At 47.4% G+C, this 15,447-nt stretch overlaps 1 protein-coding gene across 1 annotated transcript in view; it reads left to right on the forward strand.

Annotated features, from left to right (window-relative positions):
- Positions 1-15,447, forward strand: part of SLC7A6 (solute carrier family 7 member 6) — a 46,908-nt gene that overhangs the window by 16,617 nt on the left and 14,844 nt on the right. Inside the window, exon 3 of the mRNA XM_049786401.1 lies at positions 2,394-2,947. Coding sequence (XP_049642358.1) covers positions 2,428-2,947 — 520 coding nt within the window. The 5' untranslated portion in view covers positions 2,394-2,427. The remainder of the gene's footprint in view (positions 1-2,393; positions 2,948-15,447) is intronic.

Consider the following 15,447-nt stretch of genomic DNA (forward strand, 5'->3'; position numbering starts at 1 on the left):
GTGTGTGTGTGTGTGTGTGTGTGTGTGTGTGTGTGTGTGAACTCTCTTGGTGATATATAGGCTGGTGGTTCTATGGTGGTTCTATGCCAGGATTTTGGATGTGGTGCTGCCCAGGGAACACTATAGCCACTTCTGGTGATGCTTTGCAGGTCATATGGTGCTCAGGGCAGAATCTGGGCTGGAAATTTGCTTGGTAAGAGAGAGACCTGGGGCTGGAGAGATAGCATTGGAGGTAAGGCATTTGCCTTGCATGCAGAAGGTCATCATTTCAAATCCCGGCATCCCATATGGTTCCCCGAGCCTGCCAGGAGTGATTTCTGAGCATAGAGGCAGGAGTAACCCCTGACTACTGCTGGGTGTGACCCAAAAACAATAAACAAAAAATCAAAAAAAAAAAAAAAGAGAGAGAGAAAGAGACCTGACTGCCCTAAGCTCCTGGAATTTTTTTTCCTTAGTGAAGTCAAAAGTTTTGGTTATTTTGGCTTATTTGTTTGTTTGTTATTTTCTTGGGGAGAGGTCATGCCAAGTATTGCTCAATGTTGCTCAGGGCTTACTCCTTGTTCTTTACTTTGGGATCACTCCTGAAAGGACAAGGGGGCCCATATGTGGTACAAAGGTTGAACCCAGGTCAGCTACATGCAATGCAAGTGCCCTATCCTCTATACTGTGGCTTGGGCTCAGTTTTGTGTGGTATTTTTTAATTTTTTGTTTTTTTTTTTTTTTTAGGTTTTTGGGCCACATCTGGTGTTGCTCATGGGTTACTCCTGGCTATGTGCTCAGAAATTGCTCCTGGTTCAGGGGACCATAAGGACTTCGGGGATCAAACCCAGGTCCATTCTGGATCAGCTGCATGCAAAGCAAATGCCCGACAGCTGTGCTATCGCACCAGCCCCCAGTTTTTTTTCAGCCCCCAGTTTTTGAATTTAATCAATTATTATTATATTTTGGGGTTCCACCTAGCAGTCCTCAGGATTATTCCTGACTCAGGGATAACTCAGGGATACTCAGGGATAACTCCTGGCAGTGCGCCAGGACAATCAGAGTGCTGGGGATTAAACCTGTGTTAGCTGTGTGCAAGGCAAAGGGACCACTTCAGGTCCCTCCTCACTGTTTTTCAAAGGGGCTACTACTGGTGATGTTCAGGAGCTACTTCCTAGCACTGCTCAGGGATCATGTGGTCGTGGGTATCAAACCCAGGCCTCCCACATATAAAGCCTCCATTGCAGCTCATTGGAGATTTGGTGGAATGAAGCCCAGGTCTCAATGCAAGCAAGGTATGTGCTTTGCCTCTGAACCATAATCCTGCCTGAATCCATTTTATTTTGGTGCTGAAACCCAGGATATGATCCCACTATTTTGTTTTTGTTTTTTGGGTCACATCCAGAGGTGCTCAGGACTTATTCTTGGCTCTATATTCAGGGATTGCTCTTGGTGGGGCTCAGGGATACTGAGGATTGAATACAGGGTCTGCTATGTGCAAGGCAAATGCCCTACTTTCTGTATTGTCACTTGGCCCTGATCTCATTTTAGGGGGCGGGCGCATACCTGGCAGTGCTCAGGGGCTAGTGGTGCTGGGGTTTAAGCTGATTGTTGCCACTGCACCTAGGTAGGCTCCCTAACCTTTGTACTGTCTATCTCTAGTGCTGATCCCATTCTTATCCCCTGAAGTATCTCTTTGGCCTTCAAAGATTGACCCCTCAACAGGAATCTCCTTTACACATTATTTTTCTCTGTATGAAGTGGGAATGGAAGGTTTCCATAGGATTGAGGGAGGGAGAAGGCAGTTCTGGGTACAATTCAAGGTGCTTGTCTTCTTTTAACAGATTCTGGGTCTTTGACTGGTGGTTTAGTGTGAAATTCAGCTTCTGCAAGGTTTCTGGACTGGCCTGACTTTAGTCTAAAGATGATAAATAGCATCTGTATTGGCCTGTGTGCAAGGCAAACTCCTTACCGCTGTGCTATTGCTCCGGCCCAAACAATTTTTTTTTTGTTTTTGTTTTGTCTAATTTTTTTTGGGGGGGGGGAGCCACACCTGGAGGTGCTCAGGGGTTATAACTGGCTCTGCACTCAGAAATCACTCGTGGCATGCTCGGGGAACCGTATGGGATGCCAGGGATTGAACCTGGTATGTCCTGGGTTAGCTGGCAGCTTGCAAGACAAACACCCCACTGCTGTGCTCTCACGCCAGCAAGATTCTCACCTCAGGGAGAATTGTGTCATAGATAACCATAATGCCAACCTGAAGCAGCAAGATCCTATGCTAGGAACTGAGACAGGCTAATTGTGCTCAGGTCTGTGTGTGAGGCACACTGACCCTTTACAAGAGATGGGTGAGAAAACAAAGTCTCACTAGCTTCATGCCCTGACTGACATTTTATCTTTTCTTTCCCCAGGCTACAGTAAACAAGTGTGAAGGAATCATTTGCCATGGAAGTTGGGGAGCTGGAGAGCCCCACGCCCACCAACCACCTCATTCCCGAGGCCAACGAGAAACAAAAGGAAGGTGTCAGGATGGCATCGGAAGAGACCACCACCACGATGCAGTTGAAGAAGGAGATCTCTCTGCTGAGTGGAATCAGCCTGGTGGTGGGCAACATGATTGGCTCAGGGATCTTTGTCTCCCCCAAGGGGGTGCTGGCCTATACCACCTCCTATGGGCTGTCCCTGATCGTATGGGCTATTGGCGGGGTTTTCTCTGTTGTGGGTGCCCTTTGCTATGCAGAGCTGGGCACCACCATCACCAAATCAGGGGCCAGCTATGCTTATATTCTAGAGGCCTTTGGGGGCTTCATTGCCTTCATCCGTCTCTGGACTTCACTACTAATCATTGAGCCGACCAGTCAGGCCATTATCGCCATCACCTTTGCCAACTACATCATCCAGCCCATCTTCCCCACCTGCGATCCCCCGTACCTGGCCTGCCGATTCCTCGCTGCTACCTGCATATGTAAGTTAGGGGCCTTGTGTGTTCGCGCACGCACGTGTGTGTGTGTGTGTGTGTGTGTGTGGCTACTTTAGTAATGCTAATGGTAACATACGTGAATAGAATTCTTTCCTCTTTTACTACGGTGGGGGAGGAAGCTTTTCAGAAAATAATTTCACCAGGACCACAGGGATAGTTCAGAGAATTAGAGCACATGTTTTGTATGTGGGAACCTTGGATTCGAGCCTCAATAATACCTCCTGATTCCCTCCCGATATCCTGCTGGTTGTGACCCCCAAAACCAAAATAATAAAAATAAAGAAAAATTGTCACACTTTCCAGCTATTTTTAAAAAAAAATAGGTTTATTTTTATTTATTAACTGGGGGGTGTGGTCCACACTTTGACAGCGCTCAGGGGTTACTCCTGGCTCTGTGTTCAGAAATAATTCCTGGGGGCCGGAGAGATAGCATGGAGGTAAGTTGTTTGCCTTTCATGCAGAAGGACGGCTCAAATCCCGGCCAGGGGCGATTTCTGAGCACGGAGCCAAGAGTAACCCTGAACACTGCTGGGTGTGACCCCTCCAAAAAAAACAAACAAAAAAAAGAAATTACTCCTGGTAGACTACAGGGACCATATGGGATGCTGGTGATCATCTCTGGGTCAACTGCATGCAAAGCAAACTATTCACTGTGCCATCCACTCTGGCCCTAGGGCTTTTTATCTGAAACCCATCAGTGAGGAAATGGCCTTCTCTAGAGTGGGCGTCCCAAGGATCATCCCTCAAGCCTGTAGGCTCCTCACCAATTCTTTCCTGCTGCTCTCAGCAGTGGCACCACACCAACAGTGGCTTTTTCCCCCATTGATGTTTTAGCTACTTTACATAGACTAATAACAAATTTGGCCTTTGGCCAGTGAGAGAAAATGGCTTCTGCTCCAAATTCAGGGTTCTGAAATAGATCCTGAGAGATCCGGTGAATCTCATTTTTTTCCCTTGTTCTTTCCAGTGGGCAGTTATGGAAGAGAGGGATTGCTGTGAATTTGCTCAGTCTGTAGAGCTAGCATTTTAACTGAGGAGAGGCCCAGAATTTTGTGTTCCTTAGCTCTGTTGCCAGAAGCACTTAATTATACTCTGTTCTCTCCATATCTCGGCTTGCAAAAGCTTTGGCAGTTTCTGTAGTTTATCCAGTGTTAAAAATAGACACAACGTGGGCTGGAGAGATAGCATGGAGGTAAGGCATTTGCCTTTCATGCAGAAGGTCATCGGTTCAAATCCCGGCGTCCCATATGGTCCCCCGTGCCTGCCAGGAGCAATTTCTGAGCATGAAGCCAGGAGTAACCCCTGAGCACTGCCGGGTGTGACCCAAAAACCACACACACAAAAAAAAATAGACACAACGTGCCTTGTAGTTAGCATTGTATCTCTGACTTTAACGATTTGTTGAAGACAAATCTTTATAAACCCCACTGGGAGGGGAAAAGAAGCCTCATATCTGGGAGGGTTTAATCAAGGGACCACTGGTCTGACTGAAAAGAGGGAATTACCTTTTTTGGGGGGGGTGGGCAACACCTGGCGATGCTCCTGGCTCTGTACCTAGGACTCATTTCTGTGGTGGTGTTGGGAGCTTATGTGATACAGGGGATCAATCCTGGGTTGTCCATGTGCAAGATGAGAGCTTTACCCACTGTACCATCCCTGGGACCCAAAAAGGGAGTACCTTTCTTACTTTTAAATTTTCTTCCTGTTTTCGGAAACTATACCTGGTGGTGCTCAGAGGTTACTCCTAGCTCTGTAATCATCCCTGGTGAGCTCTCGTGACCATATGTGATGTCAAAAATCGAACTCAATTTGACTATTTTATTTTTTTGGTTTTTGGGTCACACCCAGCAGCGCTCAGGGGTTACTCCTGACTATCTGCTCAGAAATCACTCCTGGCAGGCACAGGGGACCATATGGGATGCCGGGACCTGAACCACCGTCCTTCTGCATGCAAGGCAAAAGCCCTACCTACATGCTATCTCTGGCCCCCAAAGAAACAGTTTTGATAACTTTTTTTTGTTTGTTTTTGGGTCACACCCAGCAGAGTTCAGGGGTTACTCCTGACTCTATGCTCAGAAATTGCTCCTGGCAGGCTCAGGGGACCACATGGGATGCTGGGATTCAAACCACCGATCTTCTGATTGCAAGGCAAATGCCTTGCCTCCATGCTATCCCTCTGGCCCCAAGAAACAGTTTTTAAGATAGTGTTTCTTCATGTGTGAGGCCCTAGATTCAATCTCTGGCACTATAGGAAATGAAATATTGTTTGTTTATTACTAAGGTAATATATTTGAAAAAATTGCTATTTTCTTTTTTTTTTTTTTGTTTTGTTTTGTTTTTGGGCCACACCCGTTTGACGCTCAGGGGTTACTCCTGGCTATGTGCTCAGAAATCACCCCTGGCTTGGGGGGACCATATGGGATGCCGGGGGATCGAACCACGGTCCGTTCCTTGGCTAGCGCTTGTAAGGCAGACACCTTACCTCTAGCGCCACCTTCCCGGCCCCAAAAGTAATCACGTGCATTGGCCGGGAAACGAACCCTGCTATTTTCTTTCTTTATTTTTTAATATTTATTTTTGGGGGGGCACACCTGCAGTGCTCAGGAGTTACTCCTGGCTCTGTGCTCAGAAATCACTCTTGGGGGTCGGAGAGGTGGTGCTAGAGGTAAGGCGCCTGCCTTGCAAGCGCTAGCCTAGGACAAACTGAGGTTCCGGTTCGATCCCCTGGCGCCCTATATGGTTCCCCCAAGCGAATGGTGATTTCTGAGTGCATAGCCTGAAGTAACCCCTGAGCGTCAAATGGGTGTGGCCCCCCCTCCAAAAAAATTGCTCCTGTCAGGCTTGGGGAACCACATGGGTTGCTGGGAATCGAACCCAGTCCTTCCCAAGTTGGCCTCCGCAAGCAAGGCAAATGCCCTACTGCTGTGCTATCTCTCTGCCCCCCCATGCTGTTTTTAATTTATTTTCTTTATTTTGGGGTTGCACTTCGACAGTTTTCTAGGATCACTCCATGTGGTGAGTAGGGCACTGTACAGTGCCAACTGTCAAAACTGGGCATTTTTTTTTTTTTTTTTTGGTTTTTCGGGCCATTTGATGCTCAGGGGTTACTCCTGGCTACGTGCTCAGAAATTGCCCCTGGCTTGGGGAGACCATATGGGACGCCGGGGGATCGAACCGTGGTCCTTTCCTTGGCTAATGCTTGCAAGGCAGACACCTTACCTCTAGCGCCACCTCTCCGGCCCCCAAAAACTGGGCATTTTTATTTGCTTTGTACACAGCTGACCCAGGGTTGCTTTTTTTTTTTTTTTTTTTGGTTTTTGGTTTTTGGGTCACACCCGGCAGCACTCAGGGGTTACTCCTGGCTCTATGCTCAGAAATTGCCCTTGGCAGGCACGGGGGACCATATGGGATGCTGGGATTCAAACCATCGTCCTTCTGCATACAAGGCAAATGCCTTATCTCCATGCTATCTCTCGGGCCCCTGACCCAGGTTTGATCCCTGAAGTCCTCCTGAGCACAGTCAGATGTGATCCCTGAGCACAGAGCAAGGAGTAAACCCTGAGCACTACAGGGTACATTTCAACACCTCCCTTCCCCAAATTAAAAAAAAAACAAACAAACTTGTGTCCTTTGCATATAAAACCTGAGCTCTAGCCCATTGAGCTATCTCTGTAAACTCTGTCAATCATAGCTTTTGTTTGTTCTTGGGCCACATCCAACAGTGCTCAGGGGCTGTTCCTTGTTCTGTGTTTAGAGATCACTCCTCGTGATTCTCTGGGATTCTGTGGGGACCAGGTAGTGCCAGGGATGGGTTGGGGCCTCCTGACTCAGCCTTTTAGCCCATCTCTCCAACCCCAAGGGATTTCTGTGTATAGAACATATACATTTTTTTTTTGGTTTGCTTTTAGTTTTTGGGTCACACCCGGCTCAGGGGTCACTCCTGGCTCTATGCTCAGAAATCGCTCCTGGCAGGCTCGGGGGACTGTGTGGGATGCCGGGATTCGAACCACTGTTCCTCTGCATGCAAGGCTAATGCCCTACCGCTGTGCTAGCTCTCCGGCCACGAGAACATATACAATTTTTTGTTTTGGTTTTGGTTTGTGGATCACATCCGGCAGCGCTCAGGGATTACTCCTGGCTCTATGCCCAGAAATCTCCCTTGGCAGGTTCGGGGGACCATATGGGATGCCACCAATCGTCCAGAATCAGTTGCATGCAAGATAAATGCCCTACTGCTGTTCTATCTCTCCGGCCCCAACAAACCTGTTGGAGGTAGTACTACTGGCATCGAGTGGGAAAAGCCCATGGGTGCTGATGAAAATCCTCCATGTGTGCAACAAAGACTTATCTGGTCCCCAGTGTGAAAGGCATTGCAATTGGAAATCCACCTAAAGTGTATTCTGCTTCTTTCTGTCCGAGAATCTTAGACTCTTTTGTGATAGGTCGGACCTAAGCTTGTGGAGTGAGCTCAGTAAGATTAGTGGCTCTTTCTCATGTTTGTACTTTGGAGGCTGTGGGTGCACAGTGTTGCTAAGGGGATGCTCCCTCTTGTAGACTGCTCCAGGGTGGCTCCTGGTGATGCAGACAGTCATGAGTGTCAGGGATGGAACCTGCTCTTTTGAGCTTCTTCCCCAGCCCCAAAACCCCAGCCCCAAAAGGTTCGTTCTTGAGGTTCACAGGCCAGGAGCTCAACAATTCTCTCAGGCACAAGTTCCTGGCACTGTGGGAGTCCTTGCTTTGGGTATTTCTGGCTTGATGTTATCAGCCTCTTTTTTTTCTCTTTTAGTTTATTTGTTTTGTTTTTGTCACACTTAGTGGTGCTCAAGGGTTACTCCTGTCTCTCTGCTTAGGTGTCATTTTTTATGGTGTTCAGGGGACTATATGGGATGCTAGGGATCGGACCCAGGTCTGCTGCTTGCAAGGCAGATGCCCTACGTGCTGTGCTCCATCCCTGTTTGTATATTTTGCTTTGGGGCCACATTTGGTGGTGCTCAGGGGTTACTCCTGGCTCTGCACTCAAAAATTATTCCTGGTAGTACTGGGGTACCATATTGGGTATGTTGGATAAAAGCTGGGTCAGCCACGTGCAAGGCAGTCACCCTATCTGCTGTAGGATTGCTCTGGCTCCCAACGTCAACCTATTTTTGCCTGTGGATCCTGCCCATTGTGTCACACACACACACACACACACACACACACACACACACACACACACACACTATCGCACGCACACACACCCTTTCAAAGTATGTTTCACAAAGGTTTAAATGTGGAGACCTGCGCTGGAGAGATAGCTTAGTGGGCTTTGTATGGAGAAGGTCTGGGTTAAATTTTCAGTCTTGCATCACCATTGAAAACTGCCAGGAACCAGGAATGTACAGAGTGGGAAATAACCCCTGAGTCACCGTTGGGTGTGCCCCCCAAACAAACATTTAATCCGAGGCCCATTCCCAGTTGAGACTCTGAATCCCCTCTCTTGAGGGCTTATTTGGTGAAGCTATGGGGAAGATGTAAAAGCGGGGAGGAGGGAGGCTGCCAAGAGGAGTCTGAAGTGGAGAAACACAGTTTGATTTAGTATTGGGTAGGGATCTGAAAAGGAAGGCTACACTCCCCTGTTTTTATTATTATTATTATTGTTGTTGTTGTTGTTGTTGTTGTTGTTGTTGTTGTTTTGTTTTTTGGGCTACACCCAGTGACGCTCAGGGGTTATTCCTGGCTCTGCGCTCAGAAATCGCTCCTGGCTCGGGGACCATATGGGATATCGGGGGATCAAACCGGGTCCATCCTAGGACAGCGTGTGCAAGGCAGATGCCCTACCGCTTGCACCACTGCTCTGGCCCATACACTCCCCTGTTTTGATTAATTGTTGCTATGGATAGACAGCTTTTGTTTCTGTTTTTGTTGTTGTTTATTTATTTTTGTTTTGTTTGGGGGCCATTCCCTACAGTGATCAGCTATTACTCCTGATGGGTTCTGAGAACCATATGGGGTCCTAGGGATCAACACTAACCAGACATGCAAGTCAAGCACCCTACTTCCCATTAGCCCCTAGGAAGATTTCTTGTTCTGACATTGATATCTCCTAAGGAGAACAGGGTTTTGGCCACAGTTGCCCAAACTCTGCAGACTTTATATAGTTTGGGATTTGTTTTTGTTTTTGGGCCACACCCGGTGATGCTCAGGGGTTACTCCCTAGCTTGGGGGAACCATATGGGATGCTGGGGATGGAACCCAAGTCTGTCCTGGGTCAGCCGCGTGCAAAACAAACACCCTACCTACCACTATGCTATCACTCTGGTCCCAGTTTGGGAATTTTTATAATAGGACTAAATATATGTAGTTGAGAACAAAAATGCTTTATTTTGTTATTAAAAATAAATTGGGGGGCTACACCCAGCAGTGCTCAGGGCTTACTCTGTGCTCAGGAATCACTCCTGGTGAGTTTTGGAGACTTTTTGGGTTCCTGGGCAGGCAAGTGCCCTACCTGCTATATGATCTCTCTGGCCCACAAAGGGCTTTTTCAAAAAAGGTATTTATATCATATCTTCATTTACATTCCTTGTCATAACTCCTCAACTTCTCTTGAACTGTTGTAGAATATTTTTTATCTCTTTCCCAACCCTCACCCAGTGCCAGGGATTAAACTCAGGACCACAGACTTGCAAGGCAAATTCTCTTCCACTGAGCTACACCCTGACTTTATAAAATGTTTTTCTCCTAATACACTTCTCCTTGTTTTTATCTCTGCCCTTCTTGTTGTTCTTTACTACAAATTGCGAGCCAATGTCCTTGAATGACCCGTTAGTAACCTATAGCCTATTTGTGTAAGGATTGGAAGGACTTCCTCGCCTCCCTGTGTGCTGTGCTGTGCTATGATGGGAGAGGGACAGTGGCACTGGGCAGAGCTAAACTCCAGTTTCAGGTTTCCTTACCCAGCAGCCAGCCACTCAGCCTCAGCAGGAGTATGAGAGGTGAAGTTCTGTCTGAGAGCAGATGTATTATTCATGGTTAGTTTGGTTTTCAAGCATCTGAGAGCCAAGAGCAATGTGACTCAAACTCGTTGACATTTCCCGTGTCAAAGTAAAAGTGGGGGACTGGAGTGATGATTTCCTGTTTATCAGGGAGCTAGGTTTCTTTCTGCTTATTACCTATAAGGAGACTTTTTCTTTTTAATCTTTTTGGATTTTGGCCATACCTGACATTGTTCAGGGGCTACTCCTAACTTAATGCTCTGGAGCTACTCTGCAGCAGGTCTTACAGGGAACCAAGCTATGTTGGGGATCAAATACCAGGGAGATGAGTGGGGTATGTTCCTCTTGCTTTGTCTGTGCAGTGGTCCTTTTAGCTCTTTCCCTAGTCACTGGGAAATGGTAACTTTATTAGCCATGACTTTAAGATTTTATTTTTGGACTTTTTTGGGGGACCACAACCAGTAGTGCTTAGGATGTACTCCTGGTTCAGTGCTGTGAAGCCTGGAGCAGAAGGGACTCCATTTTCTCAAACCAATGCTCTGTTTCCACTTAAAGGCTATTTCTTTTCTTTCTTTCTTTCTTTCTTTTTTTTTTTTTTTTTTTTTTTTGGCTTTTTGGTTTTGGGCTACACCGGTGGCGTTCAGGAATTACTCCTGGCTCTGCATTCAGAAATCGCTCCTGGCTGACTCAGGGGGACCATATGGAATGACAGGAATCAAATCCTGGGTCGGCTTTGTGCAAGGCAAATGCCTTACCGATATGCTATTGCTCCAGCCCCTAAAGGCTAAGTTACTGTCGCAACAATGACTCAGACCCCAAGGCCCTATAAACCACTATATACCACCCTATATATCTAGCCATCAAAGGATATGTTTTATGATGAAACACCCTAGAGAACAACCAATCAAAGGTCAAGACTTACTGCTGTTAGTCCTATATAACCTGGTTTGTGACCCCTGGGCAGGGTTGTCCTGCAGGAAGTGACCCTAATTAATCAGTTTGTGACTTGTTGATAGACAGAATAAAGCTTTGCCTTGCTTTATTTATTTTTTTTTGGGGGGTCACACCTGGCAGTGCTTAGGGGTTACTCCTGGCTGTACGCTCAGAAATCGCTCCTGGGGCTGGTGAGGTGGCGCTAGAGGTAAGGTGTCTGGCTTGCAAGCGCTAGCCAAGGAAGGATCGTGGTTTGATTCCCCGGCGTCCCATATGGTCCCCCCAAGCTAGGGGCAATTTCTGAGCTCTTAGCCAGGAGTAACCCCTGAGCATCAAATGGGTGTGGCCTGAAAAAAAAAATCGCTCCTGGCAGGCTGTGGGACCATATGGGATTCCGGGATTTGAACCACCGTCCTTCTGCATGCAAGGCAAAGCCCTCCCTCCATGCTATCTCTCTGGCCCCTGCTTTGCTTTATTTTAATTGTGTGATCTTCTCGTCCTTTGATTTTGGACCCTAACAGTGCTAGGGATCACTCCTTGAGGGGTGGGCTTTGGGGACAATATGAAGTGCTTAGGATCAAACCTGGGTTGACTGTGTGCAAGGAAAGCACCCTATCCATCGTACTATTTCTTTTTTTTTTTTTTTTTTTTTTTTTTTTGTGGTTTTTGGGCCACACCCGGCAGTGCTCAGGGGTTATTCCTGGCTCCAGGCTCAGAAATTGCTCCTGGCAGGCACGGGGGACCATATGGGATGCTGGGATTCCAACCGATGACCTCCTGCATGAAAGGCAAACGCCTTACCTCCATGCTATCTCTCCAGCCCCCCATCGTACTATTTCTCTGGCCCCTAAAATTTTTATTGCTAAGGAAAAATGGGAGAACTGATATTATTTTATTTTATTTATTTATATTCCATCTTCATTTACATTCCTTGTCATAACTTCTCTACTTCTCTTGAACTGTTGTAGAATATTTTTTTTTGGTTTGTTTTTGGGTCACACCAAGCAGTGCTCAGGGGTTACTCTGCCTTCATGCTATCTCCCTGGCCCTGAGAACTGATATTAGATGAGAACTTGCCACAGAGAACTTTGGGGCTTTGCTTTTGCTTTGGTAATGGGTCTGGTTCTAGATTTTTAGTTTGGTTTTGGGGCCATACCTGGCGATGCTCAGAACTTACTCCTGGCTCTGCACTTTTTTTTTTTTTGGTTTTTGGGTCACACATGGCAGTACTCGGGTTACAACTCCTGGCTCTATCTATGCTCAGAAATTGCCCCTGGCAGGCACAGAGGACCATATGAGATGCTGGGATTCGAGCCACCGTCCTTCTGCATAAAAGGCAAGCGCCTTACCTCCATGCTATCTTCTGACAGGCTTGGGATAAACTTGGGTTGGCTCTGTGCAAAGAAAATGCCTTACCCACTGTACTGGATCTCCAGCCCTGCTTTTGGATCTTCTGAGTTTGCTTTTCTCAGCAAAACCTTTCCACATAAGCCTTGAAGGCCTCTTATAGAGTCATAGTTGCAGAACTTTCATTAGTGAAATGAGAGCAGGGAAAAAGGGCAGCATCTCTAGAGGCCAGTTTGGGTGTTTTCTTTTTTCTTTTTTTTTTTTTTTTGGTTTTTGGGCCACACCCGACATGAGAGCAGGGAAAAAGGGCAGCATCTCTAGAGGCCAGTTTGGGTGTTTTCTTTTTGCTTTTTTTGGTTTTTGGGCCACACCCGACGGTGCTCAGGGGTTACTCCTGGCTATCTGCTCAGAAATAGCTCCTGGCAGGGATGGGGGACCATATGGGATGCCAGGATTCAACCACCTTGGGTCCTGGATTGGCTGCTTGCAAGGCAAACACCTCTGTGCTATCTCTCTGGCCCCAGGGGTGTTTTCTTTTTTGAATGTTTGTTTTTGAGCCACACTTGGTGGTGCTCAGGGGTTACTTCTGGCTCTGTGCTTAGAAATCACTCTTGGCAAACTTAAGGGAACCATATAGGATGCCAGGGATTGAATTTGGGTCCGTCCCGGGTCGCCATGTGCAAGGCAAATGCCCTACTGCTGTGGCTATCGCTCTGGTTTCTAGCTCAGGTGTTTTCAGTGTTGGTGGTGAAGGCAAGGACCCTGGCCACCCAGCCCAGCCATGCTGGCTTGGTTTTGTGCACTGAACCTGTGGTGAGCAAAATGGGGTCAGGAGTCCTGAGAGGTAGGGAGGGCAGAGAGCAAATGGTGAAATGGTGTTTCTTAATTAGAATCAAGCAAATGGTCCGGGGATTTGGCTTCTCCTTGGTGTAGGCTGTTTTCAAAGCTCTCTGTTCTTTGGCAGGGAGGAGAATAAGATGAAGCAAGCAAGTCTCTTGGGCCAGTTTTTAGGGAGGTGCTTGTTCTACCAAGCCAGCTGGGCCAAGAGCCTGAAATTCTGTGCCCCAGGGGCCAGAGCAATAGTGTAGTGGTAGGATGTTTGCCTTGCACATGGCCAACACAGGATGGACCACGGTTCTATTCCCGGCATCCCATATGTTTCTCAGAGCCTGCCAGGAGTGATTTTTGAGCACAGAGCCAGAAGTAACCCCTGAACGCTGCTGGGTATGATCCAAAAACAAAAAAGAAAAAAAGAAAAAAAGAAAAATTCTGTGCCCCAAGCACTTCCCTCACCTTACTCTACCTCTGGCTCTCCTGCTGGTGGCTAACCACTAATTTTTTTTTCGGTGACACTAATTTTTTTTTTTCGGTGACACCCAGTGACACTCAGGGGTTACTCCTGGATATGTGCTCAGAAATCGCTACTGGCTTGGGGGACCATATGGGACATGGGGTAATCGAAACGAGTTTCATCCTAGGTTAGCGCTTGCTAGGCAGATACCTCAATGCTAGTGCCACTGCTCTGGCCCCATCACTAAATATTAATTATAATTATTATTATAATTATTATTATTATTATTTTGGTTTTTGGGTCACACCCAGCAGTGCTCAGGGGTTACTCCTGGCTCTACGCTCAGAAATTGCCCCTGGCAGGCTCGGGGGACCATATGGGATCCCGGGATTCGAACCACTGTCCTTCTGCATGGAAGGCAAACACCTTACCTCCATGCTATTTAGCCGGCCCCTTATTTATTTATTTTTGTTTGTTTTTGTTATTTGGTTTTTGGGTCACACCTGGCAGTGCTCAGGGGGCCACTTCTGGGTCTGTACTCAGAAATCACTACTGGCAGGCTCAGGGGACCACTTCTGGGTCTGTACTCAGAAATCACTCCTGGCAGGCTCAGGGGATCATATGGGATGCTCGGATTTGAACCACCATTTGTCCTGGATCGGCTGCATGCAAAACAAACACCCTACCACTGTGCTATCTCTCCGGCTCCTATTCATCATCATTATTATTATTGGTTTTTAGGCCACACTTGGTGGCACTCAGGTTACTCCTGGCTTTGTACTCAGAAATCACTCAGAAATGGCAGGCTCAGGGGACCATATGGGATGCTGGGAATTGAACCCGGGTCTGTCCCGGATTGACAGCATGCAAGGCTAATGCCCTACTATTGTGCTATCTCTCTGGCCCTTAATTTAATTTATTTCTTTTGCTGGTTCTTGTTTTGTTTGGGGGTTACACCCAGCAGTGCTCAGAGGTCACTCCTAGTGACTTGGGGAACCCTGCTGTATTAGGTACCAAACCTGGGCCTCCTGTATGCAAAGTAGGTGCTCAATCTGCTGACCTCTTCCCCTTGGGATCCAGTTACATGGGGTGATGTGAGTGGTCCCAGGGATCACCCATACAAGGCAAATGCCTGTCCTACTGCTGGCTTCTCTGGCTGATCTTGGGAAAGGGGATCTTCAGGCACCAACAAAGCTGCCTTTCGTCATACAATTCCCACGGTGTTCAGTGTTCACTCTCTGTGCCTGCGCAGGGAAGCAAAACTGGGGGGTGGGGAGTTGTGGCTGTGGTGGGGGTAGAGAAGGTGAAGAGGGTTGGGGAGCACCCATTCTTCTTCCCTATTTGCAGTTGCTCCTCAGTGCTACAGACAGAAGTTCAGGAGCATTTGCCAGACAGATTTTCTCTCTGCTTACTGGGTCCACCTCTTTGTCTCTCTTTTGTTTTTGTGTTTAGGGGCCACACAAGTGGTCTTATTTCTCCATCAGTTTCTTTTTTTTTCTCACAAATAGCAGAGCCTCTTACTTCTGCTTTTTTGGAGTAGTGCTTCCTTCCTTTGCTGTCTTGTTTTTGGTTCCTTAGTACAGAAATGTGCAGAAGGCTTTGACCTGTCCCAGCCCCAGTTTTGCTGCTTTTTTTTTTTTTTTGGTTTTTGGGTCAAACCCAGCAGCACTCAGGGTTTGCTCCTGGCAGGCTCGGGGGACCATATAGAATGCCGAGATTCGAACCACCATCCTTCTGGATGCTAGGCAAACGCCCTGCTTCCATGCTATCTCTCCGGCCCCAGTTTTGCTGCTCTTAAGTAGAGCCAGTGTCTTGCTCTCCTGACTGTGTTTCAGTGGGAAAATGGAATAGCTGATGTGGCCTGGACAGATGAGCCTGTGAGAGGGGAAGTGAGCAGTTCCTGAGGCGGGATCTAGCATTCAACCCCTCTCATGCTACGGCAC

This window comes from Suncus etruscus, chromosome 14 (assembly GCF_024139225.1).
Source record: "Suncus etruscus isolate mSunEtr1 chromosome 14, mSunEtr1.pri.cur, whole genome shotgun sequence".
NCBI lineage: Eukaryota > Metazoa > Chordata > Mammalia > Eulipotyphla > Soricidae > Suncus > Suncus etruscus.